This window comes from Opisthocomus hoazin, chromosome 8 (assembly GCF_030867145.1).
Source record: "Opisthocomus hoazin isolate bOpiHoa1 chromosome 8, bOpiHoa1.hap1, whole genome shotgun sequence".
Classification (NCBI taxonomy): Eukaryota; Metazoa; Chordata; class Aves; order Opisthocomiformes; family Opisthocomidae; genus Opisthocomus; species Opisthocomus hoazin.
Genome location: NC_134421.1, coordinates 3,595,150 through 3,622,662, shown reverse-complemented (window position 1 = coordinate 3,622,662; position 27,513 = coordinate 3,595,150). Strand labels below are relative to the sequence as shown.

Below are 27,513 nucleotides of genomic sequence, written 5' to 3'. Positions count from 1 at the left end.
AGCCCATAACTCACTGAACTTAGGCTAGCCTTGTACCAGCTGCGAGAGAAAATCCTTGTCCAGCAGCAACCTTGGCAGCACAAAGTTAACTTCTCAAAATTTCTGGAATCCGTTTGGACCGGCGGAGCGTGGTTACTCCAGATCAGCACTTGGGCTTTGATGGCTGGAGAATTTTGGGGACCCCAAGCTTGGAGCTCGACCAGTGCACTCGCTGCATCCGCAGCTCTCAGCCTGACCTAGCACAGTGGTTTGAGTCTGGATGATCCAGGTTGCAGTGAGTGCCTTAACTTCTGAGTTTGGGGCTTTGCTGGGTGACCTGATTGCAAGCTAGCGTGCACATACAAATACACTATTTTTCCAAACAAAAACATTTTTTAGAAGTCCAGATTCTATCCTGGTCCAAAACAGCTCCAGCCTTGGAAAACTTGAAGTTTTTCATAAACCAGCATCTTTGCTACCTTGCCAGCACTGCTCATCACTGGAGCTCCGTTCTCAAGAGTGCTTTTTGGGGCAGAAAGAGCCATCCTGGCCAAGCTCGCTGTTGCCAGCGCTGCCTTCTGCATCTGACTTCTGTGTGCTGAGGCAGGAGCAGCCCACGTGGCTTGCCAAGCTCACTGTTCGCAATCAATTACTCCCCATTAGAGAAGCGTGAGCAGAGCCCATGAGTTGAACAGGGACAAACTGCATTTCTCCCCTGCGGCAACAGCCCGGCCTGCAAGCTGCATTTTGGCTGACTTTGGCTCTTCCTTGCAGTGTGGTTCCTCAGCTCAGGCTGCAGGGATGGAGCGGCTTGGGCTGCCAGTGTGAAAATCTTGTCCTGCCAGGTAACGTGCGTGTGGGACTGGGGCTAGGAAACTTGTGGGGAGCTTTAAAACCGAGAGAGGTGAATGTTAGTGTTCAGCATTTGGACCTGGCAGCAGACACCGTCTTTTCCCAAGGCTGCACTCTCCGATCTCTGAAGGGCAGCGGCAGAGCATGCACTTAATTGAAGTGACATCCTCCTAGGGAAGCTCAGGAAGTGGGGGCTGGATGAGTGGTCGGTGGGGTGGATTGAGAACTGGCTGAATGGCCGAGCTCAGAGGGTTGTCATCAGCGGCGCTGAGTCTGGTTGGAGGCCGGTAACTAGTGGTGTCCCTCAGGGTCAGTACTAGGCCCAGTCTTGTTTAACTTCTTCATCGATGACCTGGATGAAGAGTTAGAACGTGCCCTCAGCAAGTTTGCTGACGACACAAAACTGGGAGGTGTGGTGGATACCCCGGCAGGCTGTGCTGCCATTCAGCGTGACCTGGACAGGCTGGAGAGTTGGGCAGAGAGGAACCTGATGAGGTTCAACAAGGGCAAGCGCAGGGTCCTGCACCTGGGGAGGAACAACCCCATGCACCAGTACAGGCTGGGGCTGACCTGCTGGAGAGCAGCTCTGCGGAGAGGGACCTGGGTGTGCTGGTGGATGACAGGGTGACCATGAGCCAGCAGTGTGCCCTGGCTGCCAAGAAGGCCAATGGGATCCTGGGGTGCATTAGGAGGAGTGTGGCCAGCAGGTCGAGAGAGGTTCTGCTCCACCTCTGCTCTGCCCTAGTGAGGCCCCATCTGGAGTACTGTGTCCAGTTCTGGGCTCCCCAGTTCAAGAAAGATGAGGAGCTACTGGAGAGAGTCCAGCGGAGGGCTACGAGGATGGTGAGGGGACTGGAGCATCTCTCTTACGAGGAGAGGCTGAGGGAGCTGGGCTTGTTCAGTCTGGAGAAGAGAAGGCTGAGAGGGGACCTTAGAAATGCTTATAAATATCTGCAGGGTGGGTGTCAGGAGGATGGGGCCAGACTCTTTCCAGTGGTGCCCAGTGACAGGACAAGGGGCAACGGGCACAAACTGAAGCAGAGGAAGCTCCAGCTGAACATGAGGAAGAACTTCTTCCCTCTGAGGGTGACGGAGCCCTGGCCCAGGCTGCCCAGGGAGGCTGTGGAGTCTCCTTCTCTGGAGATATTCCAGACCCGCCTGGACAAGGTCCTGTGCAGCCTGCTGTGGGTGACCCTGCTTCTGCAGGGGGTTGGACTGGGTGACCCACAGAGGTCCCTTCCAACCCTGACCATGCTGTGATGCAGGCAAGGGTTAAACTTACTTCGGAGCAGCTTGAATGTGAGGGTTAGTTTTTATGGAGGGAAAGGGAGCCGTCTGAAATAAGTGCTGGAAATCAAGAAGGAGGTTTGCAGCCTAGAAGGAGCCTCTGGGGTGAAATGTCAAAGCCAAGTGCATTTTCTGGTCTCAGTATAGTTTTGAGGTAATCCCTTTTGTTGCATCAGCAGCCCCCGAACATGGCAGTATTTCTTCCATACTTTGACAGGCTGCTTGTAGGCAGCTCTTTTCTTAACTGCTATGTATGTGTGTATGCATCTGGATTCTTATCTGAGCTGAGCTCTGGAATCTGGAGTAACTGCTTTGGTGAAATCAGTGGATTTACTCCAAATTTATATGCATGTAGTTGAGATTAAATCAGTTTAAAAAAAAAAACAAACCCAAAATACTTCACAAGATTTGACATCCCCAAAAATAACCGTTAAAAAGTGTGAGGAAGGCATCTTTTCTGCGTAGTTTTTCCCACCCCTTTTAACTGCTGAGCTTGCAGCTCTGCCTGGGTGGGTTAGAAAAAGCTGGGGCTGCAGTGCTCAGCCTGCTCCTCCCACAAGCTCCTCTGTGGAGTGGAAACCCTGCGCTGTGCAAAGTCGCGACTCGGAAGATACCGTAAGACACGTGGCTAGAACCTGCCTTGGTCTTCAGGAGCTTGCTGCAGCAGTAGGTCTCCACAGGCAGTTTCTGGAGGAGGTGAGATGGTTTCCGATGCAGGCAGATTGCCGTAGCAGAGCATCGTGACAGCCTTGGGCTGCAGCTCTAACCGCACGTGTCTCTGATTAGATGCCACCACCAAGAAGAAAAGGCAGCGAAGCCATTCCTGACTGCTGCTGAGGAATGATAAACCTGCTCCACGGAGGAGAGAGGAGCCGTATGTAAGCATGGTTAGTGACAGCCTCCCCTTGGGAAGGGAGCCCTAACGGCCAAAGGAAGGGTTGAATTTCTGGTCCGATTACATTTGTGAATATGAAGTACCTGCAGTTTTAGCTCTTGTTTGTCGGGCGATACGTGTAGCACGCCGTGGGAAACGGGGTCAGCGTGCCACCCCTCGCTTCACTTCCGTGCAGGTGGAACGATATTAACGAATCACGGAAATTATAGATGAAGCTCGGCCGCTGCACAGCTCCCTGCGTGCGATCGGCTGGCAACACGCGGCCGTGGTGCCGAGGGTTTGCCTGCTGGGTGCCAGCCCTGCGCTCGCTGCCGTTCGGGACGTGCCGAATGGACCGCTTTAGTACCGCTGGAGTCCGAAACGTGAGGAATCATGAAACCATTGGCGTGTTGGTCCGTTTCCTGCAGCGTCACTGAATTTTTGAAGCCACGGGTTCTCCTGTAGTAAGTGTGCTCGGTGAGAGCCCACAGAAAAACTATTACTGTGTTAAGCTGTTGGGCTGTGCCTCGGGTCCTACTTCACATCTGACCCTGGGGACCAAACTGGCACGGGCTTTTCACAGTGGCGAACAGTTGCTGTAGCAGGCTGTTGTTGGCCCCACAGAAGAAAAAGTTTTACAGTAATCCAGTAGAAAATGGACTTAGAAAAATGATAGTGGGTTGGGGATTTTGCTTGTTTCCCGTTGTTTTGTTTTCATTACAAAGTATTTCAGCAAAGTGCTAGCATGACAGGGGATGACAGTCCCAAGAGAAAGGTCCTGCATGAGAAATGGTCCCCTCCCTAAGAAATGCTGGAGTTAACAAGTAGTAGGTGATGGCAGGGTCATGGCAGAGGTAACCAGAAAGGAAGTGTCGTAGAGTCATGGGGCAAGCTGAACATGAGGAAGAACTTCTTCACTCTGAGGGTGATGGAGCCCTGGCACAGGCTGCCCAGGGAGGTTGTGGAGTCTCCTTCTCTGGAGATATTCCAGACCCGCCTGGACTCGGTGCTGTGCAGCCTGCTCTGGGTGACCCTGCTTCGGAAGGGGGGTTGGACTAGATGACCTACAGAGGTCCCTTCCAACCCCTACCATGCTGTGATTCTGTAAGTTACTTTAATTAGATACCTGCAGTCTCAGCTGTATGGGCTCTTCCCACCACAGCACCGCTGCCAGGACAGTTGCTGCCTCGCTGAAGCTCAGCGCAGCTTCAGGCAGCTGATCTGAAGCCTGGTGGGGTTGGGATCGGGGCAATGGGATGAACTTGCATCCCGTGAGCGAAGCGCTGCAGAGGGGTTCTGCAGGTCCAGCAGCCACCGGGACGTGTTGCTGCTGCAGCAGCTCCATCTTAGCAAGCTTGGTGCTTTACTGTCTCCAAACTCCACGGTCTCTGTACTACAGCTAATTTCTGTACCAGGACTGTTGAGTCTGGTGTGAAACAAATGTGTTGCAAGGTAGGAGGGACTATGCACTTTTGGGACTAGGAAGCAGTAGTAATATAATTATGGTTTTTTGACAGATGCTGACACATTGGTGTGGACACTTTTTTGTTTCATTTAGAGCAGACCATGAGATGGGGAGGAGAGGGCTGAATTTGCCCTGATTTCTCCATAATTACTCAGCCGAAAGGCAGAAATGTAAAGAGAGAGGCAAAGATGAGTAAGGATGATCGCTTTGGGGATGTGACAGGGAGTTGTTGTGCTGCACACAGTTTGTGGCATGAAATCACCAACACTCATGCTTTCCTGGGGGCAGAAGGACACGCGAGTGCTCTCTGTGCTTCTGGGAGTCCTTGGCCTGCGAAAGACCCGCAGCCAGGAACGTAACATCGGCCCTCAGCCAGGGGATGGGCTTGAAATGACATGGGCATAAAAAATGCCGTGCAAAAAGATGCAACTTGGCCTAACATCTGCACTGAAAGGTCCGCTGGCGAGATAATGCGGGCATGTTCTCCCCACCCTTTCCTTGATGATCTGTGGCAGGAAATTGTCTGAAGTTTTAAGCCAGGTTTTGAAAATAGAAGTATTCACCTACTTTGTGCTTTCTGATCCTTTTTCTTTTCCTTTCTTTTGGGTTCCCGTGCACCTATAGTGCAGGCACATTGGCTGTGGGCTAGTAAGGCTGTAATGGTGGCACAACTGCGACTCAGTCCTAATGTTCTCACAATTATCTCGATCTTCTTAAAGTGTAAATCGTGCTTCAGCCCTGCCCGCTTAAGAATCACTCCTTTAACCTTACCCTTAGTGGCTTTGTGCTTTGGGATTCACAGTCACAGAAAGTTGGGGGTTGGAAGGGCCCTCTGTGGGTCACCCAGCCCAACCCCCTGCCGAAGCAGGGTCACCCAGAGCAGGCTGCACAGGACCGCGTCCAGGTGGGTCTGGAATATCTCCAGAGAAGGAGACTCCACAGCCTCCCTGGGCAGCCTGGGCCAGGGCTCCGTCACCCTCAGAGGGAAGAAGTTCTTCCTCGTGTTCAGCTGGAACTTCCTCTGCTTCAGTTTGTGCCCATTGCCCCTTGTCCTGTCACTGGGCACCACTGAAAAGAGTCTGGCCCCATCCTCCTGACCCCCACCCTGCAGATATTTATAAGCATTTCTAAGGTCCCCTCGCAGCCTTCTCTTCTTCAGGCTGAACAAGCCCAGCTCCCTCAGCCTCTCCTCGTAGGGGAGATGCTCCAGTCCCCTCACCATCCTCGTAGCCCTCCGCTGGACTCTCTCCAGTAGCTCCTCATAGTATGTCCTCATTCTAGTACGTTAGCTACACGATCCCTCCCCTTCCAGCAGCTGTTTGCGAACCCGTTCCCCTCTGCATTTGTACTTACTGCTGAATCCTGTAGGCTTGCTGCCTTGCTCAGTGTGGATGTAGAGCCTGCCTTTGGGTTATTTACCTGTTGGTCTCTCGAGGAGTGCTGTGGCCTTTTCACCAGGATACTGTGGTTTCCACTGGGTACTCATCTGTGTTGTGGGCAGAGCCCTGGGCTGCAGCTTCGTTGCCCTGTTGGCCAGTCCCCTGCCAGCAGAGCAAATAACTTTCATGTTTCAGGTTCCTGCTCTGTAAAAAAATTGCAGCAGACCTCCCTTACGAAGGGCTTCGGGAGCCCCCGATGGAAAGTGCCATGCAGAGCTGGGCACCGATGCCAGGGCAGCCGGGATGGGAGCTGCAGTCCGAGATGAACCCTGACTCCTCTGTAGCACCCAGCACCTCTCTGTAAGTACTGGGGCAACGCGCTGCAGATGTAGGAGAACAGCCCCTGGAAGCAGCACTTTTCCCGTGCCCGCTGTAATGCGGCGCTGGCTGTGCCCTGGGTGAGCAGACCGAGTGCTGCTGCGAAGGCAGAAATTCCCCACAGCTGGGGAATTTTTTGAGAGAAATACCAAGACATTGACGTGTGCATTTTTTGTTTTCTGGACGTATTCACGATTCTGTTAGAAAAGGCCTGTTCTTGGAAACGTGAAGGTGTAGGGAAATTCCTTTGAAAACAGCCTTGTGGTAAAGCAATTAAATAATGTTTATGTCAGATAATTAATTCCAAGGGAAGGATGAAATTGCTGAAAGGCAAAGTAACAGTGAAAACCGTCTGCAGGTTCTTGAGGCATTTCTTGTTGGAAAGGGAGGGCTTATTACCAAGATTAGCTTTTCAGAGGTTTTAAAGTAGGTTTCAGTAGCTATAAAGGCTGGATTGTTTGGCACCAGCATCTCGATTTGTAGCTCTAACTGTCTGCTTGCAGTTAACATAGGTGCAATAAACATATGTGTGCAAAAGAATTCATGGAAAAAAACCAGTGCAAGTGCTGTAAGAAATGTGTTGCAGCAAAACGCAAGTGTATTGAAGTGAGGGGAACAAAAAAAAAGATACCCACTTCTGAAAAATGGGAGAACTCCCAAACAGCAAGGAAAAAGTTTCGAATGATCACCAGATCTGATGTTGTCTTTGGGTTTGCTTCCTATGTCTGTACCTCTCTGTGTCCTACCCGGCAGCTGCACTGTGCCAGAGGCAGCACCACTGCCCGGTGCTGAGCAGTACGTACAACAGAGGCACCTTTTTTCTCAGTAAAAGCAAGAATGATCGTCCTTCTCCATCCTTAGGAAGCCCAGGCAGTAGCAATGTGCCCAGCCCTCCAAGAGGGCAGAGAAACTGTGCCGAGAAGCACGCTCGCAGCTCCTCGAAGAGGGAATGCTTCTCTTTTTCTGATTTCTAGATTGACTTTGGCCATATCACGTGCTTGCTTGTGAGGCTACCTGGGACAGAATTATGTTCTTCGTTTTCCTTACCTTGTAGCAGACTTGTCGGCAAGCTCCTCAGAAGTCTCTGTACAGGCCAGGAAAGCCTGCAGGGCTCTGGCTGGAGCACAGGAAGGTGCAGTGAGCTCTCTGTCCACAGCCTGGCTGCGTTCAAGTGTGAGGTTCAGCTGGGGCTGAACCTGACCACCTTCAGCTGGGGGCTGAACCTGACCACCTTCAGCTGGGGGCTGAACCTGACCACCTTCAGCTGGGGGCTGAACCTGACCACCTTCAGCTGGGGGCTGAACCTGACCACCTTCAGCTGGGGGCTGAACCTGACCACCTTCAGCTGGGGCTGAACCTGACCACCTGCAGGTGTGCCAGTGTCTGGGAAGGGCTGCTCTTTTCTCCCTGTGTATTGGTGGTCCCCAAGGGATATTCCAGATCCTTCTGCTCCCTTTTTTCTGTCTGGACCAAGATAGCTTTTAAGTCTGAAACTAAATCAGGTGCTAAGCAACTGCATTGAACAGCTATAGATAAACTAATGAAATTTCTCAAGCAATAGGAATGGAAATTACTTTTTAAGAATGCAAAGCAGAATTAGCGGGGGTACGAAGTACAGCAACTGAAAGCACTGCATCTCCAACTCAGAGGGGCATCACTGGAAGAATTAACCTAACACTTAAGGTAAATAATTACTGAAGTGATTTAAAGTTAGGCAGGAATAAGACTTCAGCTGAAGATGCGGTTTACTTCAAAGAAAATGCCTCGGTGTAGTTACGCGTGGAGAGCCATGAAGGTGCCAGCAGCTCGGGAGCTGGAGAAGGCTGTGTGTGGTTTCATGGAAGGGCAGCAAGAAAACTCTGCTACTGCGTCTCAACTGTTCTGCACCGGGCGCTGGAAGGGACGGGCTGGCCCTGCTGCAGGTGTGCAAGACCCGAGAAGGGACTGCTGGCTTTCGACGTGGGCTCTGCCACGGCGTTGGCTACAACGCTCCCTCTCCCACCTCAGCGTCGGAATTGGTAAACTGGAATCGGTAGCGGCCACCGTAGGGGTTGTTTAGAGACTTCTCTATGTTATAAAGCCTTTCACTTCCCTGCTGCTCCAGCGGTGCTCGGTGTTACTGTTATTACATGATGCTTTCTGAGCTTGCTGTTCTGAAAAGCTGCTGCCTTCCGTGGGCTTGTGGAAACTGCTGTTACGCTGGGTGGTATTATGTACGCTGCCGTACTTCTGGCATCTGGGTCTATTATTGACATTAATTTGGAAATTGCGGAGTGAGTTGAGGAAAACCGCTGTTGAATTGGAGTTAGTTAGCCCAGAAAATGTAATTAGTCCAAACCTCCGTGTAATTGTGTAATAAATGCAACGCTGGATGGTCTTGCGTATAAACCAGAGCGCTGGAATAGGACTCTTGGTACCTTTTCCTTTTCCTTTCTTTTTTTCCAGTATGGGGTACTGCATCCTTTTTGTCCATGGTCTGAAAAAGCTGTCTACGTGGTTAAATAAGTGGAGGATTGCTCTTCTGACCCTCTTTGCTTTACTGCTGCTGCTCTTCTCTTGGAAGACCGTGAAACAGAACGAGATCTGGCTGTCACGAGAATCCCTCTTCAGGTATGTGCAGTCATGGGACAACGCTGGCATTTGCGTATTGTTTAAAATAGGTTTGGTACATGGAATATTTTTCTTCAGCACGAGTCCTGCTATTGATGTGTTGCTGTCATTAACGTTTTGATGAGTATAAAATAACGCGTCCTTTTTGTTCGCTGGCAACTGCGCAAAAACTGGTGTCAGCACTTTGTATGCTTATGTGCAAACTTTGGTTCTGGCAGTTGCGTTGAAGACACGCTGTTTTTAAATAACTTCAGTTCTGTAGAGTTACCAGTAACGTAACATTTTCCTTTCTAAAGACAGCAAAAGTTTGTTGCAACCTTCCAGAACACCATAGTAACGGTATTGAATAGATGGAATTTTTTTAGTGATATTCTTAATGACAAAAACGAAATGTCATGAGGTGCCCAACTTAATGTGCCATATTTCATTCTATTTGATTACTCTTTGCCAAACGGCTCTCTTTACAGCCTCATTTATATATATTTTTTTGCACTGAAACAGACTGTTTCATTTTGTGTTTTGCTAGCAAATGTATTGCATTTGCCTCCAGCTGCTTTCAGCAGTTGTCTAATTGTGAAGTAATTGCAGAAACACAGGTGATCTGCACACGGGTTCCTTAGCTTTATTTTCTGACTTATTGGCCAGAGCAAAGTTTAATTTACGCAGCACTGAAGAGTATGAAATTATTTTTTATGTGTACCCTTCGGTCTTCAGGAAACTCTGTTGAAGTGGTTGGAGCTCTGTTAGTGGGATTTTTTTTCAAAAATATCTGGAATAAGGGTTTCTTCGCTCTGACATGATTCATTGCCCATCTCCCTGAAACGCTGTTTGCTATTCAAACAATAGCAGCCATGGTGACTGGGCTGGACTCGCGCAGCGATCCCCGTGGAGCACACCTCCCGTCTAAACCCCTCTGGCTAACGGTGGCCACTCGGGGGAAAGGTGGACAAGGACGACTCCCTTGTCGAAAGGAGGGTGGAAAGATGGCAATTCCATATGCTGAGTTGCAGGCATCATCTGGTATTGTGTTGCATATCGTTGTGGTCACCCGTGTTTAAGAACAAAGAAGTGGAACTGGAGCAGATGACAGGAGGACATCTCTTCCTACTAAGGAGCACTCTTGGGATGACGTGAGGTGCCAGGGGGTCTGTTGCAGAAGAGAAGGGGAAGGTTGTGTCTGCTTAGCTGAACTCAAATGGACTTCTGTTTGTCCTACCTCTGTTCAAAGCAGGGTGGCCATCTACAAGCCATCACAAATTCAAAAACCTTGCCACTGCTTCAGTGCAGCACTGAGCCAGAGCGAATACACCTTGCCCCAAGGTAGGGATTTGGTGTTGCCCAGGCTAGTATGCAGTGGCTTGGGTCGAGCTGGCTTGCCCTTCAGCTCAGGTCTTTTGGGGAAAATTCCAGGAGAGAGATCACAGTATCACAGTGTGTTAGGCATTGGAAGGGACCTCTGTGGGTCATCTAGTCCAACCCCACTGCCGAAGCAAGGTCACCCAGAGCAGGCTGCACAGGGCCTTGTCTAGGCGGGTCTTGAGTATCTCCAGAGAAGGAGACTCCACAGCCTCCCTGAGCAGCCTGGGCCAGGGCTCTGTCACCCTCAGAGTGACGGAGCACTGGAGCAGGTTGCCCAGGGAGGTTGTGGAGTCTCCTTCTCTGGAGATATTCAGATCTGCCCTGGGCTTTTGAGGAGAAGACAAGAACGTAAGTGTGCTCCTGCAGGGATGTCTCTTATCATGGCCTGCCCCTGAGAGCAATGAGCAGCAGATGCCTAGAAAAGCAACGTAAGAACAGGGCCAGCAACAGTGATGCTTCTCTCCAGTCCTTTCCCAGCTTGCAGTAATCTGCAGTTTAAAGACTTCCTGAGTCAGGAGTTACTTGCTTTTTTTGCTTTTAACAGCCACTGATGGACTTTTCTTCCATTAATGTCTCCGACTGTTTTTTCAAATCTATTTATAGTGTTGGCTTCTACAGCATCCTGTGCGCTGGGCTCTGTCATTAAATTACACAGTGTGTGCTAAGATTTCCCTTCTGTGTGCTCTGAGCCTGCTGCCTGATGATCTTGTTTGGTGTGCTGAATGAGCAGTGAGTGACCATCAGCTCATCACTCGTCCTCTGCCTGCCATGCCTTTATCCCCATGCCCTCACACACGGCTGTCTATTTTTCGTGCTGGAGTCTGATGGTTTTGAGCTCTCCTCGCGTGGAAGCTGTTCTGCATTTCTGATCCTGCTTGCCAGCGTTCACTGGATGCTTTCAAACTCTAATCTGTCCTTTGGAGAAGGAGAACAGAATCACCTTTCAAGAGATATGTGCAGCACAGTAATGTTCTAGATTTTCTTCATCAGTAAAGACCAAATCCTAACCTCACATCCATGTGTGCAACCCAGTGACCGAGATTTCAGTGCTGAGCAGCGCTGTTAGGCCTGTTTAGCCAGACCACCACCAGAACACAGGTCTTAGGTGTTCACACAACAGACCTTTCACTAAAGCTCAGTAACTTGAAAAAGGAGTATTCACTGGGTCAACCCCTGCATTTTGGATTGAAGAGCTCCAAGCGAGCAAAGACCTGTGGCATATCTTCATAAGCTACATGAATAGTTAATTACCCTGCCTGTTAATGCTCATGTCTCATTTCCAGTTTTTTTTCCTGGTTTTTGTTCTCTTCTCCTACTAATTCCTAATCTTTCACTTGCCTTGTTGTGACCTCTCCTAAGCCCTGGGTGATATTTTCACAGCACTGTCCACAGGAACTCCAAGATAACTATTGTGAGTGGAAGTGTCTGGTTTATAGACATCAATCTTTGTGCACATTTATGCCGATTTAGAGCATGTGTGTACACACTCTCTCATAGTTGTGCCTGTACCAGAGTTGCATTTCATCTGCCATCTTCTTGCCCAGCCTTCGGTACCGTGAGATCCTTCTGCAACTCTTTGTAGTTAGCTGTCATTCGTGCAGTGTGGTTCACATCGGTGTCATCAGCAAAACGTGTTGCCTCGCTGTTTACTCCCTCTTCCAGATGCTTTGTGAACACGTGAAGCAACTCAGATGCCAGTGCATGTCTCTTGGGAATCCTACCTGAAGTCTTCTCCAGCTGTAAAAACTGTCCACGTACTCCTGCTCTTTTTGCTTGCTGTCTTTCAACTAGGTATTGATTCACAAGAGGACCTTCCCTCTTACTCGATAACGCCTTTAAGAAATTGGAAGTCTTTAGCGCGAGGGATTTTATCAAAAGCCTTCTTGAACATTCAAGTGCACAACATTGATGTACGGGATTCTGACTGACTGGGCTATACTTGGATTTTCAGAAAGCCTTTCCATAGTTTCAGTACCACCTACCTGTTGAGTCCATCAAAGAACAACAGATCTGTCCACCTAACTTCTTTCTGCAAAATACAAAGTTAATTATTCTCTGTTGGATTGTAGTTATCCAGAAGTTGTTAGAACTAGTCTGTTATTAAGGTTTTCCCCCAATTACCTGGAGCAGAAATCAGACTTGCTGGTCTGATCTCTCCCCTGGAGCCAAATGACGTCATGTTCAACACCTCCCGTTCCTCTAGTACTGGGCCACATTTAAATGCTAGGTTATGTACCGCAGCCCATAGCAGCTTCACGTTTGATTTCCTTCGGATGCATACTACTAGGCTCAAAGGATTTAGAACTCTTCTTGGTGTTGATTTTGTTTTAAAGCCTCTTTTACTGCCACTGTGGTTTGAGACAGTGCTTTGGACTTGCCCCTGTAAGGAAAGGCTCCCGTGTGGGAACCTCCGTCAGTTCCCCTGTAGTGAGCACTGGTGCAGATAATCCGTTTAGCTTCTCTGCCTTGGCCTTTTCTTCTTCAAGCACTACATTTAGACCTCCGTCATCTATTTGCCTTAAGGGTTCTTTGGCAGCTTTCCTATATCTGTTGTATTCCATTATTAGCTTTGATGGCTTTAGCAAGATTTTCTTTAAATCTCATTTGGTCTGCCTAATTATGGTTTGTGTTTAACTTGCTGAAGTTTATACTGTTTTCCTTTTCCCTTCTGTAGCTATAACGTTCACTTTTTAAAGTTCTTTTTTTTCATTTCTCATAGCCTTCTTTACTATGCTATTTAACCATATTGGCCTTTTTGTTGTCCTTTTAAGATCATCTGTGATAGGTGTTATACATCTCTCATGAGTCTGTAATATGGTAGGACTCTTCTTGTTGGTGGAAAGGAAATGCAGAAGAAGAATAGTATAGCAAGAAGATAATGTCATCCTAGGAATGGGAGGTCCACTCTTTGGGGCAGAAGGAGGAGGCTATATATAGGGTGATGAGGAGAGGAGGCAGAAGTGGATGGAGGCATGTGCAAAAGCAATAAATTAGAAAGGACAAAGCAGGAGGCGGAGATAAGCAACAGTAAAGAAGTACGAGGGAAAAGAATAAGGAAACAGAGCAAATATATAGATATGGGAAAGGAGACATAAATCAACCTATTTGGTAGTCTCTGTGTATTGAATTTTTTTTTTTTAAGAGGTATGTGCTGAGACAATGTTTACTCCCATTCCTGGTGGTTCTTTCTTCTTTCTCCAGTTGCTGCTTTAATTAATTACTGCTTTTTCCCCTCCTCTTACTTTTTTTTTTTCCCTTCACCTCTAATTTCCATTCCTCCATTTGCTTGGATGTGTTTCTTCGGGGTTGATCTGTCTCGGTTCCCTTGGCTGAGACCAGTTGTGTTACACGCGCTTCCTCTGCGCTGCTCCAGGAGACGTTCATATACTCAGCATGTTACTGGTTTTGTGCTCGTACCCCATTTTGCCTTGTTCTCAAGGCTTACCTCGCCTGGACGTTGCGCGGCATCGCTGTTGCCATCTCTGGGCCATCCTGACTCGCAGTCTCCCGCCCAGGGGCCAAGTGTTCTGGAGGTAGAAATCCGCCAGGTCCTGGCTGAAAGGAGCAGCGTCGCGGAGGATGCTGGTGTTGGAGGAAAGGGTGCATCTCCACGCGGGTGCACGAGTGTATGCGTGAGGACTAAACGAGAAGCAAATGAACCACAAGGAGAAGCAGCGGCCAGATAAGTAGAGATCTAGATATTTGAGGCACATGATTCTAACAGATCTCTAGAAGCCCCGAGCAGTTTGTCTTACTGTAGTGGCAGGTGGGCAGGTAGGGCTTATTTGTTAAATATTTAAGGAACTACCCTGTGGAGCGAAGGCACAGGCCCGGAGGTCAGGCTCCAGCGGCAGTCGGTGTTAATGGCTGAAGCCAGGGAGAGGGAGGTGAAGGCTGTGGGCTAACCTCTGCATCCGCTGTGCCGACCTTTTCAAGGCTTGTCAAGCTGCCATGTTTCCTGTTGCTCCTGGAAAGCATCTGCATGCTCTGCCCATGTTCGTGACAGAGCCTGGAAACACAGTAGGAACCTGCAAAGGAGCTGTATAAAAAGTGGCACTTTCTTAGTCAGCAGCTTTCCCTCCCAAGTCGGGTCTGCTGACTTCAGTAATCTGCAAAAACCAATCCGGCCCCAAAGGTGGTATTTACTGCTGTGCTATTTTGTTAATCCTGAAAGCTAGCTCAGCTGAGGAGAGCAAGTCCTACTGCATTTTGTGCATCTTCTGCACAACAGTTGAATATGGCCCAACACTGGTATCCGTGAAATCGATACAAGGGTAGGAGGCCGAGGAAAGCGGTTGGTTGTGTCATCCAGAGAATCGTTTGCTGTAGGGAACCTTTATTGATGGCAGTGATTCCCAAAGCAGAGGAGACCCCATCCGTCTCCCAGGGCTCTTGCTGAGGCAGGAGCAGCCTCATTTCCTTGCAAACTGAGCGCTTTTCATGTGGAAATCTCAGAAAATCAATGAAGCCTCTGCCCTGCACGGAGTCACTTTGCAGAGCAGAGCATGCACTGAGGAAAACAACAGAGGGGACCGCAGGAGACCTTTCCCAGCTGAAGTGGTCTTTGGGTAACGCTTTGGGTATTTGAGGTTGGAAAATACCAGTGGTGTTTTATTTCTCTGGTTTACAGCTAATAGGCTTTTTGCCTTTCCATGGAGAGGAAGTGTAACGTAAAAGGGGTTGCCTGTTGTTGATTTTCCACGTACATCGTGTACTGCTGCCGTAGAAGTCAGAAGGGAAGGAAATTCTCCAGAGAAGTGACGTCCGATCTCGGTGGGCTTGTTTCTGGCTGGAGCCAGATTGGTGCCGTAGGTTTTCAGAAGGGCACGTGTGTGTTGGGCTGGGGAAGAGGGAAAGAGGAGAGTTTGGAAGGGCACACTGGAAAATTAGATTGAAATTGTGAGAATCTGGGGGCTTGTGGGAAGCAGAAATGGAAAAACATTGTGTTCTGCTTTGTTATTTATACTCCACCCTTTCCTGCTTGGCTTTCGCTATGGACATGATTGTTTCCTCCGTCAACGAGCAAACAGCGTTCTCGGCTGGTCAAGAATCAGTTAGCAGGAGCGTTTACCTAAACTCTCCTAAAAAATCCCCTCTGCATCCAGCGCCGTGCTTGCTGCTACCTCCCACAGTGCAGAGACTCCGAGCAGCCCCGGTCGTTGCTACACGCACTTGCAAAATGAAACACCCCCCTCCCTGCCCATGCGAGGAGAAGAAATGGGTCAGGGAGTGCGAGCGGCGTGATGCCGAAGGGGACATCGTAAGAACCCGAACCGATTTCTGTCTGTCCTGTGTCCCCCCCGCCCAAAGCACGCGGACGGAAGAAGCTTTAGGAGTGATGTTTTAATAAATGGGACCGGCAGGATTAAGAAGAAGTTCTACTTAAAGGCAAACAGTCTAGAATGAAAATATTTAAACATATGCATCTTACTGTTAAAACTGTATCTCGTTAGAACCGCGGTACTTGTGCAGATGTAATGTACTCCTCATCGTTAACTCGGTTTGCACTCTTTCAGCAGGGGCTATGGCAGAGCCAGCAACTCAGAGCACATAGCTCGGAGACAGCAGCCGTTCGGAGGGCCTGTCCGTGTCCCTGCCTCTAACGCTGGCACTGATGCCGTGAAACCCTCTCTGTATGAGAATTAATATTCCAGTAATGCCCAGAGGTTGTAAGTGTGTAGTTAATAGCTCCCAAGGCCAATGGAAATTAACACAGCCATGGCAGTCACACATTACTGGCTGCTGGTGCGGTATATCTTTGTGAAAACTAATATAGAAAATCATTCTCTTAAGAATAGCATCAATTAACTGATTTAATTCAGCGATTAGTCACAAAATGTCTTATTCCTGTAGTGCTCCCAGTAAGTAATTTGGAAGTACCTGCTGATTAGGAAGCCAAACGCAGGGTGTAGTTTTAATTTCAGCAGGCAAACCGTGGCTGTGTTGTGCTGAGCTCTGTAAGGCAGCCGTGGGCGAAGCTTTGGAAGCTCTCACAAGTAGGCATTAGGGATGCTTGAGACCACTGGCTGCAAATAACCGAAAAGTTATCCTATTTGCCACTGCAATTCTCCAGCGCCGTTTTGCAATGACATCCCCGACAAAGGGTTTCTGCAGCTGTGGGTGCCTTCTCCCAGCCCTCTGGGAGAGGGTGTGCGACCCCAGTCAACTGCCATGCCCACCAAAGTTAAACAGGAGAGACAGACAAGGCAAAGCAGCCAGGCTTGGGAAATTCCTGGGCCCTGCTTTTCCTACCGGAGGTAGAAGGGTCAGAGATGATGGGGGGAGAAAAGACAGCGGCTGGCAGCGATCTGCTTGTGAGCGAGAAACAGCACTTTGCCTGTTTTCACATGAGCAGGTTCATCCATCCTCGTTTCCCGTTACCTTGGGGAGTCCTATTTATGTGCTGGAGAGGAGTCCCCCGTTAAATGGAGTAACAACTTCTTTGGATGCTTGCAGGGAATATGTTCCCATGGCGTACGTGCTCCTGTGATTTCTTTCTCTCTTTAACCTTGAAACGGCATTTCCTCTAGCCGTGCAAGGTAGACCTTGCCTTCTGTGCTCTCAATTAAGTCAATAAGCAATTAAGTCAATAAGGGCTACGAGGATGGTGAGGGGACTGGAGCATCTCCCCTACGAAGAGAGGCTGAGGGAACTGGGCTTGTTCAGCCTGGAGAAGAGAAGGCTGAGAGGGGACCTTAGAAATGCCTACAAATATCTGCAGGGTGGGTGTCAGGAGGATGGGGCCAAGCTCTTTTCAGTGGTGCCCAGTGACAGGACAAGGGGCAATGGGCACAAACTGAAGCAGAGGAAGCTCCAGCTGAACACGAGGAAGAAATTCTTCCCTCAGGGTGACGGAGCACTGGCCCAGGCTGCCCAGGGAGGCTGTGGAGTCTCCTTCTCTGGAGATATTCCAGACCCGCCTGGACAAGGTCCTGTGCAGCCTGCTGTAGGTGACCCTGCTTCAGCAGGGGGATTGGACTAGATAACCCACAGAGGTCCCTTCCAACCCCTACTATTCTGTGATTCTGTGATTCTGTGATATGCTTGCTCCTCTCCTCTTGCCTTTGTGCCCTCATTGTTAATTCCAAACGTTGAGTCCTCTCTACGTGGCAGGGGAGGTGAAGGGGAGGGATAGGGTGGCTGTGCAGCCACGTGCGCACAGTCACGGGTTATAACATGCGAGCGTCCAGTTTGCCAGCTAAGGGCGAGAGTCCCGTTTGCCCTCGCCTCCTGGCCGTACCCCGCTCAGTGCCTACGTGCCGGCTGGGTACTCAGAGTATGCTGTGCATCCCCTCTAGTGGCTGATGAGTATGGAAAAGGTACCCTCTTTCTGGTGCCTCCACCGACAGATTTAAATCAAGATTTTCATAAGGCTCTTCATGACGCCGAGGTTTAAGCAGGGAGGCTGTGATGGCTGTAGTCTAGAAAGTACTACATACTTTCCCCCGTGAATATTAGCCTTTTTAAGGTGTTTCAATTGAATAATTCAGATTTTGAAATATGACAGCATCTGGCCACAGGAAGCGTTGCGGTGTTGGTGCTAGAGGTGCCTGTGGTGACAGCAGCCAGGACAAGCTGAATCTCTGCCACAGGTTGATGGCACGTGGTGTGCCGATGCGTGGGGCGAGCTCGGGGTTGTAACAGGAGTTGTGTTGGCACGAGTGCGCAGGAGGTGACCAGGCACTCAAAATCTAAGTAAACTTCTCAGAAAAGGGACCGTGAAAAGAAGACAGACCTTGGGGGGAGGTGAGGTAACGCCACCCGCTAACGCCGTCCCGCTTCTGTTCCTCTTTGCAGCTCGGGAGTGAAGACCCTGCCCCACAACGCCAAGGTGCACTACAACTACGCCAATTTTCTGAAAGACCAAGGCCGTAACGTTGAGGCGATCTACCACTACAAAACTGCTCTCAAGTAAGTCCCGCGAGGGCCTGCTGGGGCTCCGGCCATGCCCCTGGCCCAGCCATCCCCGCCGGGCGTGGGGAGAGCTGCTTGCTCTTCACCCTCAGCTCCCGGGGCTGGGGAAGTTCCCTGGCTTGGTGTTTGCCTGTCAGTAAATGGGGGAGCCTGGCTGCCCTCCAGCTCCACGTGTGTGTGTGTGGAACTTCAGTACATCTTGCTTATAAATATCTGCAGGGTGGGTGTCAGGAGGATGGGGCCAAGCTCTTTTCAGTGGTGCCCAGTGACAGGACAAGGGGCAATGGGCACAAACTGAAGCAGAGGAAGTTCCAGCTGAACATGAGGAAGAACTTCTTCCCTCTGAGGGTGACAGAGCCCTGGCACAGGCTGCCCAGGGAGGTTGTGGAGTCTCCTTCTCTGGAGATATTCAAGCCCCGCCTGGACAAGGTCCTGTGCAGCCTGCTGTAGGTGACCCTGCTTCGGCAGGGGGGTTGGACTGGGTGACCCACAGTGGTCCCTTCCAACCCCTACTATTCTGTGATTCTGTGATTCAACACATGAGACGATAGAAATGTTGCCGTAGCTACACGCTGAGCAAGGAGGTGTCATTTACTCGAGGGAATGTATGCTGGTGAGCGGGAGGTGGTTGTCATAAATGCATTTTCAGGTTCCTGGGCCATTTATCTTTGTAAATTGTTAATGGTGCGTGCCTGGAAAATGCCGGTGCTGTAGCCATCTGAAGTGCAGTAATAATAATAGCACTTACTACTTGTATGAGGCTTCTGTCCACACAGCTTTGCATGAACACTAAACTAATTGATCCTGAAAATGCTCCTGTGCAGTAGCAGGGTAAATATCATTACTGTGGTTCTGTACCGGAGGAGGCTGAAGCAGGAGGGTGAATTGCCTTCCCTGCAGATGCGTGGTACGTCTGGGCCCAGGGCTGGGCTGTAAGATGGGACGTCTCCTGTGGTGTGTCTGAAGGACCCTCCAGACCACCTGCGGGATGGGGTCAGTCCCTGCGAGTGGTCTCCCTCCGCTCGCTGCTCCTGCCGGTGCTGTTAGTGCAGCTCAGCCGGGGCCTCGGCTGCTCCCCGCTGCCCGGGCAGCGCTGGGTGCAGCAAGCAGGTCACCCCAGTTCCCCAAACCTCTCCCGTCTCATCCTGGGGGCTTGGAAGAAGGGACAACCCCCTCAGGGGAAGGAGTGCACGGAAAAGGAGGCAGGGGCGTGGGGTGGGGCTGGTGGCAAGGGAAAGCAAACATGGACGGTGCAGATAATGTATTTGGGAAGAAAAGCATATGTGGGAAGGACAGACAAGGTGAAGAAGAGCTCCGATGGACAGCAAGGGCAGAGCTTAGCTCCATAGGGCATGTCAGGAGGTGCAAGAAGTGTTCTTTCCTGACATGTGGTGTGGCAGGAAACTCCAGAAATGACATCTATGTTTTGTCTTCTGGCCAGCTGACAGGGTTACACCACTCCCAAGGGCTCCCAGCCCCCCCAGGTTAAGCTGGCAGGACAGGAGTTCATTGTCACCGAGGAGGGCCTGAGCCTGGGTGAAGGTGATTTTTAGCTTTTTGGAGTGGCATCCTGTTCTGTATTACCATGCTGGGCATTTAGGAAGTCATTTAGAAAAACCTCCATCCTACTTTTTAATGTTTCCAGGAATGGAAAATCCAGCACAACCATCAATAAATCGTACTGAAGGTTAATTACCTTGGCTGTTGAAAATGTGCTCCTTTATTTTTAGTCTGATTTGTTTAACGTCAGCTTCCAGTCATTGGATTTGTTTACATCTGTGAATGCCACGCTGAAGATCCCATTACCAAAAGTCTGTTTTCCATAGAGTGATCAACTCCTCCTGTTTGATACAACCCACAGATGTAGCTGCTGGTGTTTTCGGCGTTCCGTGAGGTTCTGCAGTCCTCCAGTTGTTCCTGTAGCTAGTCTCTGAACTTTCTCCAACTTACCAAAAAAGCCCAGTGCGAGTTAAAAAGAAGAGGAGCCGACAGAAATTATCCAAGCCCACCAGTGAACGTGCCAGTGTACAGAGTAACATAACTGCTCCTACCGACACTGGCTCTGCCGTGTGCAAATGGCATTTGCTGACAAAAGATTTTGCTCTTCTCGAACTCAGCAGCACCCATTTATTATCATTATAATGCTGTCTTCTGCTCCGCAGTGTTTCAATTATGCAAGAGTCTGGTTTGAGAACTGGTTGTAAACATTTCCTCAGCTTTATTAGATGGCACGGCTTGTGCTGGTGGTATTGTTTATAGAGCATCTGAAGCCTGATCGGGGCTTGGAGCCACACAGAACCAACTGTGCTCTTCTCTGGGTGCTCGGGTGTCTCGCTGGCACCACTTGCTTCAGTGATTTTGGGATTAACCGGCACTTTCGAAAAGCGAGCCCCTGTCCCCGCCTTGTGCGTTCGCTCTCTGACCCGCAGTGCAGACCAGGAGCTGGGAGTCTCCTGCTGGCTCCATCCCTGGGAAGCTGCGTTACTTGGTCCCACCACCTCATCTCTCTGCACTTACGCTTTCTTTATTTTTACCCCTTCTTCCCACCCCTGTCACAGGGAAATTATTTGGGGGCTGTGTAATAAGCAATGCAACAGTAGCGTGTTCTCCTGCTGAGAATTGTGTTCTGTGTTTTCCCCTCAGCCATACCCCTTCTGAAACACCTGGGGTTGTGTGTAGGCTGGGTTGTGTGTAGGGGAAGGTGATGGATGAGGGACAGGCAACGTGGTGGTGGATAAAGTGGGGGACCCTAGACAGCGCAGATAAGAACGGATTTCACGACCAAGCTGTTTACCCATCCTCACGGACTCCAGCTGTGCAATCACTGCTCTGATTGTAGACCAATTACTCTACAATTAGAGAGAAGGAAGTAGCAGCTGGAATATCCTGACCAGATTTTGATGGTTCAGGGTATTTTTGGCCACTGGCCTGACCTGAAGATGGAAGAACAGCTGGGAAGCTGAAGCACCGCTCGCTCCACGAATGTCCTCATCGGGGAGTAGGCAGACCAGCAGCTCAGGTGCTAACACAACAGGCTTCCCTGATTTCCCTCGGGTAACCTCACCGGGGGTCTGCTCTCTCGGTGGATCCACTCTGCCCAGGTTACAGAAACTGCAAGCTACTCAAGAGGCTTCGCAATCCAGCGGCAGCACCGTCAGAAGTACGGGAGATCAAAACATCATACCTGCCTAGCGCGCAGTGAGCAGATCGATAAGGGAATTAAGAAGGAAATGGAGTCAATAAGGACATGGGCGGCCGCCATCGCCACCCGGGCGCTCCCGGGAGGTAGGAGAGGGAGAGCATCACCGCCTCGTACCGGCTCCATCTGAGGCACGTGGGTGATAGCTCATCCATCATTCCAGCTCGCTTCTAAAGCTTGTGCCAAATGACGGTGTAGGTCTGCTTGATCTCCAGTGAATGAGTTGAACTGTTTCCTAAACAAAAGTGATGCTGTCAGTCCGCACTGGGCCGCTTGAACCGCTCGCCGTTACCATTCCACCAACCTAACCATGCGTTTCCCTGCGCTGCTTCTCTGCCAGAAGGGTCGGTTGCCATGTAGCTGCTTAGCGAAGCGACCCATTGCTCCGGTGAGGTGGGCAGGTGAGGTAGTAGCCGTAGCCGTGGGAAAGGATGTTGAAGCGTGCACAGGTTACGTGGTGAAATAACAGCAGCTGAGACTAAATTCCAGGGAAGCTGATCCCCTGCTTCCCCCAGGGGTCAGTACTGGGCCCAGCCTTGTTCAACTTCTTCATCAATGACCTGGATGAAGAGTTAGAGTGTACCCTCAGCAAGTTTGCTGATGACACCAAACTAGGAGGTGTGGTGGATACACCGGCAGGCTGTGCTGCCATTCAACGTGACCTGGACAGGCTGGAGAGTTGGGCAGAGAGGAACCTGATGAGGTTCAACAAGGGCAAGTGCAGGGTCCTGCACCTGGGCAGGAACAACCCCAGGCACCAGTACAGGTTTGGGGCTGACCTGCTGGAGAGCAGCTCTGCGGAGAGGGACTGGGAGTGCTGGGGGACGACAGGGTGACCATGAGCCAGCAGCGTGCCCTGGTTGCCAAGAAGGGCAATGGGATCCTGGGGTGCATTAGGAGGAGTGTGGCCAGCAGGTCGAGGGAGGTTCTCCTTCCCCTCTACACTGCCCTGGTGAGGCCCCATCTGCAGTGCTGTGTCCAGTTCTGGGCTCCCCAGTTCAAGAAAGATGAGGAGCTACTGGAGAGAGTCCAGCGGAGGGCTACGAGGATGATGAGGGGACTGGAGCATCTCTCCTATGAGGAGAGGCTGAGGGAGCTGGGCTTGTTCAGCCTGGAGAAGAGAAGGCTGAGAGGGGACCTTAGAAATGCTTATAAATATCTGCAGGGTGGGTGTCAGGAGGATGGGGCCAAGCTCTTTCCAGTGGTGCCCAGCGACAGGACAAGGGGCAACGGGCACAAACTGAAGCAGAGGAAGTTCCGTCTGAACACGAGGAAGAACTTCTTCCCTCTGAGGGTGACGGAGCCCTGGAACAGGCTGCCCAGGGAGGCTGTGGAGTCTCCTTCTCTGGAGATATTCAAGCCCTGCCTGGACAAGGTCCTGTGCAGCCTGCTCTGGGTGACCTTGCTTCGGCAGGGGGTTGGACTGGATGACAGCACAGAGGTCCCTTCCAACCCCCACCATTCTGTGATTCTGATTCATCGCTTGCTCCCATTCCTGCTGCCGTAGGCAGGCAGGATCCTCTGCTGGCACATGTTGGTGGATCTCTGCTAACTTCAGGGCGGCCTGATTTAGGCTTAGGTGATTGGTGCAATCAAATCCTGCTGTCCAAGAGCGGGGGAAATGGAAATGAAATGCAAAAACGGAGAGCAAAGTTTGAATTGGAGAGGGGGAGAACGAGGAGAAAAAAGTTCTGTGTACGTAGGAGAAGCTCCTCTTGTGTGTTGGGTTCCTGAAGGGTGAATGGGAGCGGAGCCCTCGGGAGGTGCAAGAGGAGTTACCCGGAAAGCAGACCTGATGAACGGCCGGTGTTCTGCAGGCAGAGCAGCGGGGTAGAAACCTTGCAGTAAAACAAGAAAAACCCACTGCTGGATGAGACTGCTTTGCTGTTTTGCCTGACGTGTGGTAGCGACCCCGGGAGATACTGCTTTGGGTTTTTCCCTGCAAAAGCTAAAGGCCAGAAATGCTCTGTCTGAGCTGTGAGTTGGCCGTGGCTGTTCTGAAAGCCGGCCTTAACGTTCTGGCTGCTGCTTCTGCTGCAGACTTGTGGCTGTTGCTAGGAATTTCGGAGATCCCCTGCTGCTGGAGATCAAACAGGGCTGGTCTTGTCTGAAATAAAACTCATCTCGCCACTCTCGTGTTTGTGAGTGAGAATGTGAGGTGGTGCAGCCTCAGGCAAATATGAAGGAGCAGCTCCGATGTGCTAGTGGCGACGTTGTTTTGCTGCTGTCAATGGCTACCAAGCCTTGTTTGCTTGGCCTTGCTGTTGAGACTGCTTTGTCGTTCCTCAGGAAGGCTCGTGAGCTGTCATGCAGAGAGAGGAGAACAACAGAGCCTTAAAGCCCACCTGATGAACATTTGGTACGTCTTTAATAACCCCTTTAACCATGGAGGGGGAAAAACGAGTCGCCTTCCCTGCTACAACTGCGCTCGTTCAACACGTGAATTCCCAGAGCAGCTCTGCCTTACCTTCTCCATCTCCAGGTTTGTGGCCAGGGCCATGCTTGCCCCGGGTGGCCGATCGATGTGAGCAATGGCCGGTGGGGCTGAAGGAGGTTGCTGGGTTTCTTGCTGTAGCCGGGGGATTAAATGAGCTAATAATAATTCTGTGCTATTCAAGCTGCATTTCTGTGTCTGGCAAAAGGTCAACATCTAAAATTTCATGTTTGCACTTTTGGGCATAAAACACATAGATTTGCCCTTAATTAAAAAATGTCAGAAAGAGTATTGTGTGTAAGTTCATAGTAGGGGAGAGTTATCTTTGTGTAAAGGCAGGCTCTGTGACCATCAAGTGGTTCAAAATGGTCGAATGTGAACTGAATTATTTCTTCATAACTGGTTTTTATCAGATGAAAGTCACAGAAATGAACTAGGATTGGGGGACTAAAAAAGGAAAAGTGCTGGGATGAAAGAAATACAGACCGTAAGGCCAGGAGAGACAGAGAGCTGGACAACGTCCTCTGCGGCCTGCTGTAGGTGACCCTGCTTTGGCGGGAGGACTAGATGACCCACAGAGGTCCCTTCCAACCCCTGCCATTCTGTGGGATTCTGTGTGATTCTGTGGCTCAGGCTGGCCCTGCAAGCGTCAGGCACCCTGGGGCAACCCGAAGCTGCTCTCTGGGGTGCTGCTCTTTCCCAAGGGATGCGTGGGCAAGTGTGTGTGGGCTGACTCTTACCATCGGTGGACCATCCGGTGGTATAGAGTCCTGCGAGAGGTATCCACCATATATGTAATACTGGGAGTTTATGCATAGAAATACACCGGTGTGTGTGGATGAGAGTGCACACGGTTGCATTGTGTCTGCGTGTGGGTACGTGTCTATCAGCAGGTTCATAACCACACGTTCCTCTTGGACTTTCCCTGCCAAACACTGCTGACTGAACAGAATCACAGAATGACAGAATGGTAGGGGTTGGCAGGGACCTCTGTGGGTCACCCAGTCCAACCCCCTGCTGAAGCAGGGTCACCTAGAGCAGGCTGCACAGGACCTTGTCCAGGCAGGTCTGGAATATCTCCAGAGAAGGAGACTCCACAACCTCCCTGGGCAACAGGGCAGGAAGAGGACCAGCCTGCCATCAGCAGATCTGTGCAGAAACCTCCACTGTCCCTCTGGCATCCCCCAGAGACCCGAGCCTCTGGGCAGCGAGCAGGAACCCTCGCGCTGGCTTGCTTTGTGGCTCAGGGAGCTGCTCTGAAGCTCAGCCTTGAGAGAGAGGAGAGAGCGGGCCAGGAGACAGATGAACCAGTATGAAAGCACTTGGTACTGCAACATGTGTGGTCTGGCTCTTGCAGTTTGCAAATAATATGGCTTTAGGGCATCGCTTACAGCATGGAAACTGGGAATACTGGTTTGTGGTATAAGATCATGCTTATCTATACTTCGTACTCAGAAGCAGGCTAGATGTGGAAGGAGGGAAGAGGAAGCAGTGTGGGTGCCTTATCTGTGTCTCTCACTGAGGTAGTAAAGTTGGTGCATAACGTCGCTGGAATGGGTAGAAAAGGAGCAAATAAGGCTGCTCTTTCTCCTCATTCCACTTTAGAAATAAAGCCCTAATGCTGTAAGGGAGACTCAGATTTCTTGCTAAGCTTTCCCACAGACTTACTGGATTTTTATACATCTTAAATCAACATTATGTGGGGTTGTTTAAATTTGGTTAAACTGCACTCTCCATGCAGTAAAAAAATTGTGTTCATACAGCCCTTTATGTGTGTGTGTGTGTCTGTCTGTGTGTGTGCCTTGAAAATGCCTCTCAGCGTGGACTGCAGGTGGCCTTGGATACCATCTGTGGTTTATTTCTGGAAAGAATTAAAATACCGGCACCATTTGTTAGCCTGTTTTTACAGCGAGGGGGAAATGTGCAGCGCTGCTTTGCTGCAACTGCCAGGGCTGCTTCCGAAACTGCGAGTGCCCTTCTGACACTTCCACGTTACTTAGGTCACAGAATGACAGAATGGTGGGGGTTGGAAGGGACCTCTGTGGGTCATCTGGTCCAAACCCCGTGCCGAAGCAGGGTCACCTACAGTAGGTTGTAGAGGACCTTGTCCAGGTGGGTCTGGAATATCTCCAGAGAAGGAGACTCCACAGCCTCCCTGGGCAGCCTGGGCCAGGGCTCCGTCACCCTCAGAGGGAAGAAGTTCTTCCTCCTGTTCAGCTGGAGCTTCCTCTGCTTCAGTTTGTGCCCGTTGCCCCTTGTCCTGTCGCTGGGCACTACTGAAAAGAGTCTGGCCCCGTCCTCCTGTGATTCTGTGAACAGGCTTCTGGGTTGATTGGTGCTCTCGTGGACGTCCTGAAGGAAGGCAAAATTGTGGAGTGATTTCATAGTAATTGATGGCTGAAAAGGCTGCCTGATAATTTGAATCGGAGACGTAATGGCCTCTGCAACGCAGTGTGTGGGGTGATGGCCAAACCGCTTCAGGCAGCGTGATTCCATTTTGAACCTGTTCTCTGTAAAGCGCTAATCCCTGCTTGTTTTGGGATGTGCTCCACCTCTGCTCGGTTTTTCGGCTTTTTAGTGGTCAAATACCGATCAATCAAGGCAGAAGCTTTGATTTACTCAAAACCAGACTGTTGTAAGTCACAGAATGACAGAATGGTCGTGGTTGGAAGGGACCTCTGTGGGTCACCCAGTCCAACCCCCTGCCGTAGCAGGGTCACCCAGAGCAGGCTGCACAGGACCTTGTCCAGGTGGGTCTGGAATATCTCCAGGATGCAACCACGAGCCCTGATGCAGAGGCAGTGTATGTGCAGCGTAACTGCATTGACAGCGATAGAAGCTGGATGTGTAACTCGCCCCCGGACACCGCTATGTAGAGGCAGGGTCCCCTCCTAGACCGTGGCTTCTGTTGTGGGTGCAGGTCCTTCCACATTGTCCTTCAGGGACTTGCTGGCTTTTCAAATGCATCTTCTTAGAGAAGAACCCCCACCAGCTATGAGAACGATTTCTCTATAGCCTTCCTCAGGCTCTGCGGCGTTGCTCTGACTACTTACATCCCGCAGACTGAAGCTAAAGATCTGGGGAATGGAAAATGCCTCCCCAGGGATGCTGCAAAGCTGTTGCCTTCTTGGGACAAGACATCTATTTTTATGTGGGTTATGCAGAGAGAAACTTATGGCTGTACTTTGCAGGTGTTCAAGTCTGCTTTTCACTTTTGGCTAATGAGGGCTTCGATTCTGAGGGTTAATTACTCATTTCTGCAGCCATTTCTTTTTGTCTAGCCTGCTGTCCTCGTCTTTATGAAAACTTTGCTCAAAGAGTGACCGGGTAGCACTGATTATTGTTGTGCTAAATCATTGGAGACTGGCCTTTGCTGGTCCTTAGCGAGGGTCAGCAGAAAGATTGGTTCCCAGCACACGTCTGTCAAGGATAACGTTGAGACTTTCTGTGAAGGCTTGGCAGGAGTAGCTGAGGCACTCTGCTTATCCCCGGACTTTTGCACGGCCCCTTCGAGCAATTTGGGTGCTGCTGGAATGGGGCTGCTCTGATTTACACCAAGGACTGAGGCAACCCCCAGACACCTTGGAGAAAGTGAGGGAGCACTGGCCCAGGCTGCCCAGGGAGGCTGTGGAGTCTCCTTCTCTGGAGATATTCAAGCCCCGCCTGGACGCGGTGCTGTGCAGCCTGCTCTGGGTGACCCTGCTTTGGCAGGGGGGTTGGACCGGGTGACCCACAGAGGTCCCTTCCAACCCTGACCATGCTGTGATTCTGTGATCACGGGTG

General features: G+C 50.6%; 1 protein-coding gene across 1 annotated transcript in view; it reads left to right on the top strand.

Moving 5' to 3' along the window:
- TMTC1 (transmembrane O-mannosyltransferase targeting cadherins 1) overlaps window positions 1-27,513 on the top strand; it is a 163,444-nt gene that overhangs the window by 98,127 nt on the left and 37,804 nt on the right. The window contains 2 exon segments of the mRNA XM_075428669.1: window positions 8,660-8,824; window positions 17,981-18,094. Coding sequence (XP_075284784.1) covers window positions 8,660-8,824; window positions 17,981-18,094 — 279 coding nt within the window.